Genomic DNA, 10,336 nt, shown 5'->3' with positions numbered 1-10,336 from the left:
ACAGCTCATCTGTTAAGACGAAGGCACTTCGTAAATTAGCCCAACTACAATGTCGTCGCAATTAGCTTTTCCCGTATAATTGCCTAACTGTAGTGATGTCGGGATTCGGATATTTCTGTAAAAATGCCTAACTGTAGTGACGTCGGGATTCGGATATTTCTGTAAAAATGCCTAACTGTAGTGACGTCGGGATTCGGATATTTCTGTAAAAATGTCTAACTGTAGTGATGTCGGGATTCGGATATTTCTGTAAAAATGCCTAACTGTAGTGACGTCGGGATTCGGATATTTCTGTAAAAATGCCTAACTGCATAGTTCTGATTCCTTTATTCCTGTAGACGAAGAAGGATTTGACAAACTTTGCTACATGTCCTCTATCTTATGGTGTATCACTGACATAACTCCGTCAGATAATGTATCCTTAGATACTCGAAATTTTCATATGTACATGTACTAATTTTTTTATTTAATAAATACAAATCAAACTAACGTGTACTTAACAAATAAACAGACTGCGTATGTCTAATCAGTAAACAGTAGGTCAACACTTCAATACCACTAACATCTGGCCTCGTACTGATTGCTAGATAATTACCTGTGTCTACTGGTATCATGGCCTTGGAGAATGTTTTTGAATTAACAGCCACAGTAAACTTAATTAACCATCCCCAGTGTGGTATCTGTCAGACGTTTGTTTATAGGGTCAATGTTAAACAAGTAGCATTTTCAATGGGTTTTTTTTATTATTATTTTAAGAAACGAGCTTTCCCAGACGGGTCTTTATTGTCCGCTGGGCAATATACGATTGATCAATAATTATTGTTTGAAATACATTTCAAAATGTATAATATTTCTTTTGAAATTAATTGTTTGTAGCCAAACTTTTTTTTCAGTTCTTACGTAAAACGTCCTTATATTGGCCTTCTTTTAGATGCTGCCGACATATAACATGTATCCCCTTCGGATACATCATCAAATCTTTATATAACTCGGTATAACATGTATCCCCTTCGGATACATCATTACATCTTTATATAACTCGGTATAACATGTATCCCCTTCGGATACATCATCAAATCTTTATATAACGCGGTATAACATGTATCCCCTTCGGATACATCATTATATCTTTATATAACTCGGTATAACATGTATCCCCTTCGGATACATCATCAAATCTTTATATAACGCGGTATAACATGTATCCCCTTCGGATACATCATTATATCTTTATATAACTCGGTATAACATGTATCCCCTTCGGATACATCATTATATCTTTATATAACTCGGTATAACATGTATCCCCTTCGGATACATCATCAAATCTTTATATAACGCGGTATAACATGTATCCCCTTCGGATACATCATCAAATCTTTATATAACGCGGTATAACATGTATCCCCTTCGGATACATCATCAAATCTTTATATAACTCGGTATAACATGTATCCCCTTCGGATACATCATTACATCTTTATATAACTCGGTATAACATGTATCCCCTTCGGATACATCATTATATCTTTATATAACGCGGTATAACATGTATCCCCTTCGGATACATCATTATATCTTTATATAACTCGGTATAACATGTATCCCCTTCGGATACATCATTACATCTTTATATAACGCGGTATAAACATGTATCCCCTTCGGATACATCATTACATCTTTATATAACGCGGTTATTTTTTAAAAATTATAAACATGTATCCCTTCGGATACATCATCAAATCTTTATATAACGCGGTATAACATGTATCCCCTTCGGATACATCATCAAATCTTTATATAACGCGGTATAACATGTATCCCCTTCGGATACATCATTATATCTTTATATAACGCGGTATAACATGTATCCCCTTCGGATACATCATCAAATCTTTATATTACTCGGTATAACATGTATCCCCTTCGGATACATCATCAAATCTTTATAAAACGCGGTATAACATGTATCCCCTTCGGATACATCATTACATCTTTATATAACGCGGTATAACATGTATCCCCTTCGGATACATCATCAAATCTTTATAAAACGCGGTATAACATGTATCCCCTTCGGATACATCATCAAATCTTTATAAAACGCGGTATAAAACCCGTTGCCACATAACGGACCTTTACAGATCTGTCGGTGTTTTATTTGTAGTTGTTATTACAAGATAACCGAAACGTAATTTATTGTTATATATAGTATATTCAATTGATTTGGCATTAGCCAGATTTATTTTGGATTCTGTAATATGACAGGAGAAAAAATTGATTTTATTCAAACTGTAATCGGGAAAATGAGCACGTGACTTATCCCTACATCCTGAGAAGATTGGACGGGATAATTAATTGCAAAACACAATAGATACCCTCTCTACGTTACCAAACATAACTCACAACTCAATGTGAACAGTTATTCGTTATGCATGTTTTAAAATCTTGTTAAAATTCTAAAACAAAAACGAACTTAATCATACATATAAGATTTAATCAACTACCACCAATTTACAGCCCAGACTTAAGTTCATGCTTAGAGTAACGCACATAATTGTGTTGCATTTCTTCACTGGAGTTATCTCCCTTGATAACAAAACCAGTGAGCATTTTTCTGGCATTCAGTTTCTTCCAGTACAAATTCTACAGTACAAATAACTTTCCCATTTAGTAAAATCCATAACAATAAGTTCAAATGTTGATAATGTATTTAACGCGATTGTTTCCCTTACATTTAACATGTTATTTACACTTAGCATGATGAGACCTGGGGGTCACTCGCCGTTGTTATTGTCTACGACCTGACCCCACTCTCCGCCACAGTTGTTCAGTAAAGATCTATAGTATATATATGACCCAACCGTCATTCCGTTCCTCAGCTTTCCACCTAAGGGGAGGTAACCCACACGCGTAAATCCACCCACTGTGTCCAATATCTTCATCATCGCTCCGTTGTTGCAGAAAGTGTCTATATACATGGCATCAAATCCAAGTCTTTGTGAAAACCCAACTATTGTCCTGAGGCAGAACAGTCCTATACCTTTCCGGCGTTCTGATGGATGAACAAGAATGTATGGGTCAACGGCACCACTTGACCCTCTGTAGAATTTACTTACAGTCAAAATAAATGCTGCTAGCATTTCCCCCGATTCTTTACCGACAATTGCAAAACAGTCTGAAGATCCTACCTCACTTCTAAACTCATCTTCATTTCTGAACTCATCTAATCCGAAGCCATCGCTTTGTTCTGCGCATGTTCGGATAATATTGTAAGTTTCCGTTAGTTGACATCCGGTCATAAAGCTGACCATTACCTGACGACCATCAGGCAAGCGTGCCGGAAGTGGAAGCATTGCAGCAAGCTGCGCGCGACGAGCGTCTTTGTCGTTCAGCATGCCGACTTTCTGTGGTCTGAAGCATCAAAGTGTTTTGTGGTGACCACCTTCTGCCCTGAAAAACACAAAAAAGAAAATATGAGACTGATGACGTCATCATTAGAAAAGTATTACGGATCTTAAGGAAAGTTCCTTTACTAAGATGTTCCATTAAATTCAATAATACTTATTAAAAAGACCAGTATTAGAATCGTTGATATATAACCATTATAAGTTGTTTTAAGAATTCAACATTACGTACTTCTACAAACAAATCACCCCAAACGGTGCAAACCGCTTCTAGTCCAGACCAGTGTACGTCGATCTGCCTTCGAAAAGGAATATACCTTAATGTGACTAAGAGACTGGCAATAATATACACACTCATCGTAAACGTAAGGTCGGGAGTAGAATGGCGTTCGTCGAAAACGAACCAGGGCAATCATCGAAGAACACAACCTAGAAACAAATGATGCGTGTGCTTTGCATGTCCGTGGCGTTATCTCTCAGTGTTTCTGTCTATACACCAATTAAGGTGGAGACTGATCATGTTTTTTTTTATCTTATCGGTCAGTGCCACCTAGATCTGTTATAACTGTACATAATTTAGCTCTATACTATAGTAGCATCACAGGTACTCAGTAACATTAACTCTTCCCACGTCACGGCGAATTAGCTGGACACCTGACGTGGAGAATAGTTCTACAATAATCTCAATAATATTGGGAAAACATGTACAAGTGTAAGATATTTCAATATGTCATGTTCAGAATAATTAAAATTCAACACTACAAACATACATTTTATAATAGTTTTGAATTTCGTTCGATATTGAAAGTCATTATTTTTAGAAAAGAATTTATCGTTGCAGAGAGAGGGTACAGCTACGAGGGTTGATTGATATGTTGTGAGCCTCGTATTGAAGGATTTCAATTTTGCCGGACATATTGTATTATTTATCAACATAATCTCCTTCAGCATCTATTCACCTATGGTAGCAGACTAGAGTAGGACAGCCTGGCCACGGGCGATTTTTTTGTTAAGCAAATAACTCCTGTATTATGATATGCATAAAAATGAAAAAAATAAATGTACACTATAATTGGTATATTCAGTATGAAGTAGTACATACAGGCTTCAATTAAATTAAATTAAATTTAAATTGGTTCCGGATTTTAAATTTCCGGATTTTCCGAAGTGTGTTTACACAGCAAATTTAGTTTTGCTTACAGCGAAAAATGGAAGCCCACAGAAAAGGTAAGATAGCAGGAAAACTTAATTTACAACATCTGCCAAAAAACAAGATTAAGTCTGTCTTTGAGATAGAGATATTTAATTTTAAATAGGTTTCAGAAAATAAATTGTGTAGAGAATTGGGTCATTTTGGGTCAAATATCATAATATTTTGCAATTTTTGAGCATTTTTTAAGCTGTTACCATGGTATTCACAGCTCTAAAAATCACAGAAAATATAAGTTTACTTATCCTTCATAGCTGTATTAAAATTGCAAATGTTGTACAGATTACAAATATATATACTTTATTAGAGGTTATATGTAGGGCAATGTTTACATATCTAAAACATGTGCCCTATATACAGAATAGGACATTTTTACTATACACTGCTACCTATGCCACCGGTGTTTAAGGGCCTCAATGCCACTTTTATAGAACTCCTTTTCTTGGCTGTTCAGAAAGTCATCCACTGCATGTATGACGTCATCAACAGACCGAACGTGGGTGCCTGAAATAGGTGTCTTCAGTTTTGGAAATAGATGAAAGTCTGATGGAGCGAGATCAGGTGAATAAGGCGGATGCTCAATCAATTCAAAGCCACTATTGTGAATAGCAGCCATGGCAATGACAGACTTGTGAACAGGAGCATTGTCCTGATGGAATAATACAAATTTAGTGAGCTTTCCGCTGCGCTTAAGTTTAATACATGTATTTTCCCGTAAATGCCTCCAAAGTGAAGGATAGTATGTACCATTGATTATTTGTCCCTTTTGGAGATAATCTATCAGCAGAATGCCATCTGCGTCCCAGAAAACCGAGGTCATAACCTTCCCATCAGTCTTTGCCTTCTTTGGCGGGGGAGAGTCAGGGTGCTTCCATTGTTTCGATTGTTGTTTGGCCTCTGGGGTAAAATGATGGACCCATGTGTCCTCAATAGTGACAAATCTCTGAAGAAAGTTGGCAGGATCTTCCTCAAAAAAAATAAGATTAGCACGCGACAATGTGCGCCTAGTGTACTTCTGGTCAACTGTAACAAGTCTTGGTACCCATCGGGCCGAAAGCTTGCTCATCAATGATCCTCGGTCAGAATGGGATGTACTCCTCCCTGTTAAATGCCAACTCCATTGGCTATATATATCTGTATGTGACTCCTCTGTCAGTCATAACAATATCATTGAATTTATTGACCATATCTGGGGTTGCAACATTAGTTCCAGGACGGGGGTTATCCTGAAGCCTCTGTCGGCCGCGCTTAAATTTCGCCACCCACCTTTTCACAGTAGCATATGAAGGGGGTATTATATCATGATGGAGGATCAATGTTCTTCCACAGATTTTGTCTTTTGTACAAAACGCCGCTTGTCTTGTTTACTTTAGAGTGCTACCTCGTCGATATAAACTAACCAAATGAGACTAGTTCTTGGGTACACGGCCGTATATAGTCAGAGAATAGTGGGAACATCCTTGGGTACCTCCTTCAAAAGAGGATCACAACATATCAATCAACCATCGATTACTTTTAAAAATTTTGAAAACTTGCGAAAGTGGTGGTGAATGGAAACGGCAAATATTACAACGGCCAATGAATAGAGTGGTATAACATGGAGGATTTACAGTACGTAATACACGGGTATAACATGGAGGATTTACAGTACGTAATACACGGGTATAACATGGAGGATTTACAGTACGTTATAGACGGGTATAACATGGAGGATTTACAGTACGTTATAGACGGGTATAACATGGAGGATTTACAGTACGTAATAGACGGGTATAACATGGAGGATTTACAGTACGTAATAGACGGGTATAACATGGAGGATTTACAGTACGTAATAGACGGGTATAACATGGAGGATTTACAGTACGTAATAGACGGGTATAACATGGAGGATTTACAGTACGTAATAGACGGGTATAACATGGAGGATTTACAGTACGTAATAGACGGGTATAACATGGAGGATTTACAGTACGTAATAGACGGGTATAACATGGAGGATTTACAGTACGTAATAGACGGGTATAACATGGAGGATTTACAGTACGTAATAGACGGGTATAACATGGAGGATTTACAGTACGTTATAGACGGGTATAACATGGAGGATTTACAGTACGTTATAGACGGGTATAACATGGAGGATTTACAGTACGTTATAGACGGGTATAACATGGAGGATTTACAGTACGTAATAGACGGGTATAACATGGAGGATTTACAGTACGTAATAGACGGGTATAACATGGAGGATTTACAGTACGTAATAGACGGGTATAACATGGAGGATTTACAGTACGTTATAGACGGGTATAACATGGAGGATTTACAGTACGTAATAGACGGGTATAACATGGAGGATTTACAGTACGTAATAGACGGGTATAACATGGAGGATTTACAGTACGTAATAGACGGGTATAACATGGAGGATTTACAGTACGTAATAGACGGGTATAACATGGAGGATTTACAGTACGTTATAGACGGGTATAACTTGGAGGATTTACAGTACGTTATAGACGGGTATAACATGGAGGACTTACAGTACGTTATAGACGGGTATAACATGGAGGATTTACAGTATGTAATAGACGGGTATAACATGGAGGATTTACAGTACGTAATAGACGGGTATAACATGGAGGATTTACAGTACGTAATAGACGGGTATAACATGGAGGATTTACAGTACGTTATAGACGGGTATAACATGGAGGATTTACAGTACGTAATAGACGGGTATAACATGGAGGATTTACAGTACGTTATAGACGGGTATAACATGGAGGATTTACAGTACGTTATAGACGGGTATAACATGGAGGATTTACAGTACGTTATAGACGGGTATAACATGGAGGATTTGCAGTACGTAATAGACGGGTATAACATGGAGGATTTACAGTACGTAATAGACGGGTATAACATGGAGGATTTACAGTACGTTATAGACGGGTATAACATGGAGGATTTGCAGTACGTAATAGACGGGTATAACATGGAGGATTTACAGTACGTTATAGACGGGTATAACATGGAAGATTTACAGTACGTAATAGACGGGTATAACATGGAGGATTTACAGTACGTAATAGACGGGTATAACATGGAGGATTTACAGTACGTTATAGACGGGTATAACATGGGGATTTACAGTACGTTATAGACGGGTATAACATGGAGGATTTACAGTACGTAATAGAGGGTATAACATGGATGATTTACAGTACGTTATAGACGGGTATATCATGGAGGATTTACAGTACGTAATAGAGGGTATAACATGGAGGATTTACAGTACGTAATAGACGGGTATAACATGGAGGATTTACAGTACGTAATAGACGGGTATAACATGGAGGATTTACAGTACGTATAGACGGGTATAACATGGAGGATTTACAGTACGTTATAGACGGGTATAACATGGAGGACTTACAGTACGTTATAGACGGGTATAACATGGAGGATTTACAGTATGTAATAGACGGGTATAACATGGAGGATTTACAGTACGTATAGACGGGTATAACATGGAGGATTTACAGTACGTAATAGACGGGTATAACATGGAGGATTTACAGTACGTAATAGACGGGTATAACATGGAGGATTTACAGTACGTAATAGACGGGTATAACATGGAGGATTTACAGTACGTTATAGACGGGTATAACATGGAGGATTTACAGTACGTTATAGACGGGTATAACATGGAGGATTTACAGTACGTTATAGACGGGTATAACATGGAGGATTTACAGTACGTTAATAGACGGGTATAACATGGAGGATTTACAGTACGTAATAGACGGGTATAACATGGAGGATTTACAGTACGTAATAGACGGGTATAACATGGAGGATTTACAGTACGTAATAGACGGGTATAACATGGAGGATTTACAGTACGTAATAGACGGGTATAACATGGAGGATTTACAGTACGTTATACACGGGTATAACATGGAGGATTTACAGTACGTAATAGACGGGTATAACATGGAGGATTTACAGTACGTAATAGACGGGTATAACATGGAGTATTTACAGTACGTTATAAACGGGTATAACATGGAGGATTTACAGTACGTAATAGACGGGTATAACATGGAGGATTTACAGTACGTTATACACGGGTATAACATGGAGGATTTACAGTACGTAATAGACGGGTATAACATGGAGGATTTACAGTACGTAATACACGGGTATAACATGGAGGATTTACAGTACGTAATAGACGGGTATAACATGGAGGATTTACAGTACGTAATAGACGGGTAAAACATGGAGGATTTACAGTACGTAATACACGGGTATAACATGAAGGATTTACAGTACGTAATAGACGGGTATAACATGGAGGATTTACAGTACGTAATAGACGGGTATAACATGGAGGATTTACAGTACGTTATAGACGGGTATAACATGGAGGATTTACAGTACGTTATAGACGGGTATAACATTGAGGATTACAGTACGTATAGACGGGTATAACTGAGGTTTTTCAGTACGTAATAACGGGTAAAACGGAGATTTACGTACGTAATCACGGTATAACGGGGATTTACGACTTTATAGGGTATAAACAGGGAATTTACATCGAAATAACGGTATAACATGGAGGATTTACAGTACGTTATAGACGGGTATAACATGGAGGATTTACAGTACGTAACATGGAGGATTTACAGTACGTAATAGACGGGTATAACATGGAGGATTTACAGTACATTATAGCGGTAAAACATAGTTTTTACAGACGTTATAAGGGGGGTAAAAGGGAATTCAGTACAATACAGGGGTATAACGGAGATTTACAATATTTAAAAAGGGGGGAAAACGGGAGATTTCAGTACGTAATGACGGGTTAACAGGGGGTTTTAGTACTTGCGGTTAACATGGGGGATTTACGTCGTTTAGAGGGGTTTATACATGGGGGATTTCATACGTACATGGAGATTTACGTACGAAAAACGGTATAACATGGAGGATTTACAGTACGTAATAGACGGGTATAACATGGAGGATTTACAGTACGTAATAGACGGGTATAACATGGAGGATTTACAGTACGTAATAGACGGGTATAACATGGAGGATTTACAGTACGTATAGACGGGTATAACATGGAGGATTTACAGTACGTATAGACGGGTATAACATGGAGGATTTACAGTACGTAATAGACGGGTATAACATGGAGGATTTACAGTACGTAATAGACGGGTATAACATGGAGGATTTACAGTACGTAATAGACGGGTATACATGGAGGATTTACAGTACGTAATAGACGGGTATAACATGGAGGAGTTACAGTACGTAATAGACGGGTATAACATGGAGGATTTACAGTACGTATAGACGGGTATAACATGGAGGATTTACAGTACGTAATAGACGGGTATAACATGGAGGATTTACAGTACGTAATAGACGGGTATAACATGGAGGATTTACAGTACGTAATAGACGGGTATAACATGGAGGATTTACAGTACGTTATAGACGGGTATAACATGGAGGATTTACAGTACGTAATAGACGGGTATAACATGGAGGATTTACAGTACGTAATAGACGGGTATAACATGGAGGATTTACAGTACGTTATAGACGGGTATAACATGGAGGATTTACAGTATGTTTTAGACGGGTATAACATGGAGGATTTACAGAACGTAATAGACGGGTATAACATGGAGGA

The 10,336-nt window shown here is 37.7% G+C and overlaps 1 protein-coding gene across 2 annotated transcripts in view; it reads right to left on the bottom strand.

Annotated features, from left to right (window-relative positions):
• Positions 1 to 2,476: 2,476 nt before the first annotated feature.
• The window catches only part of LOC117316846, a 35,190-nt gene continuing 27,330 nt past the window's right edge, over positions 2,477 to 10,336 (bottom strand). For both annotated transcript variants that reach the window (XM_033871627.1, XM_033871628.1), the window contains exon 2: positions 2,477 to 3,453. In XM_033871627.1, coding sequence (XP_033727518.1) covers positions 2,778 to 3,398 — 621 coding nt within the window. In that variant the 5' untranslated portion in view covers positions 3,399 to 3,453 and the 3' untranslated portion in view covers positions 2,477 to 2,777. The remainder of the gene's footprint in view (positions 3,454 to 10,336) is intronic.

The sequence above is a fragment of the Pecten maximus genome, chromosome 18 (genome assembly GCF_902652985.1).
Source record: "Pecten maximus chromosome 18, xPecMax1.1, whole genome shotgun sequence".
Taxonomy (NCBI): domain Eukaryota; kingdom Metazoa; phylum Mollusca; class Bivalvia; order Pectinida; family Pectinidae; genus Pecten; species Pecten maximus.
The sequence above is the reverse complement of the archived record's forward strand: the minus strand, read 5'-3'. Positions and strand labels throughout refer to the sequence as shown.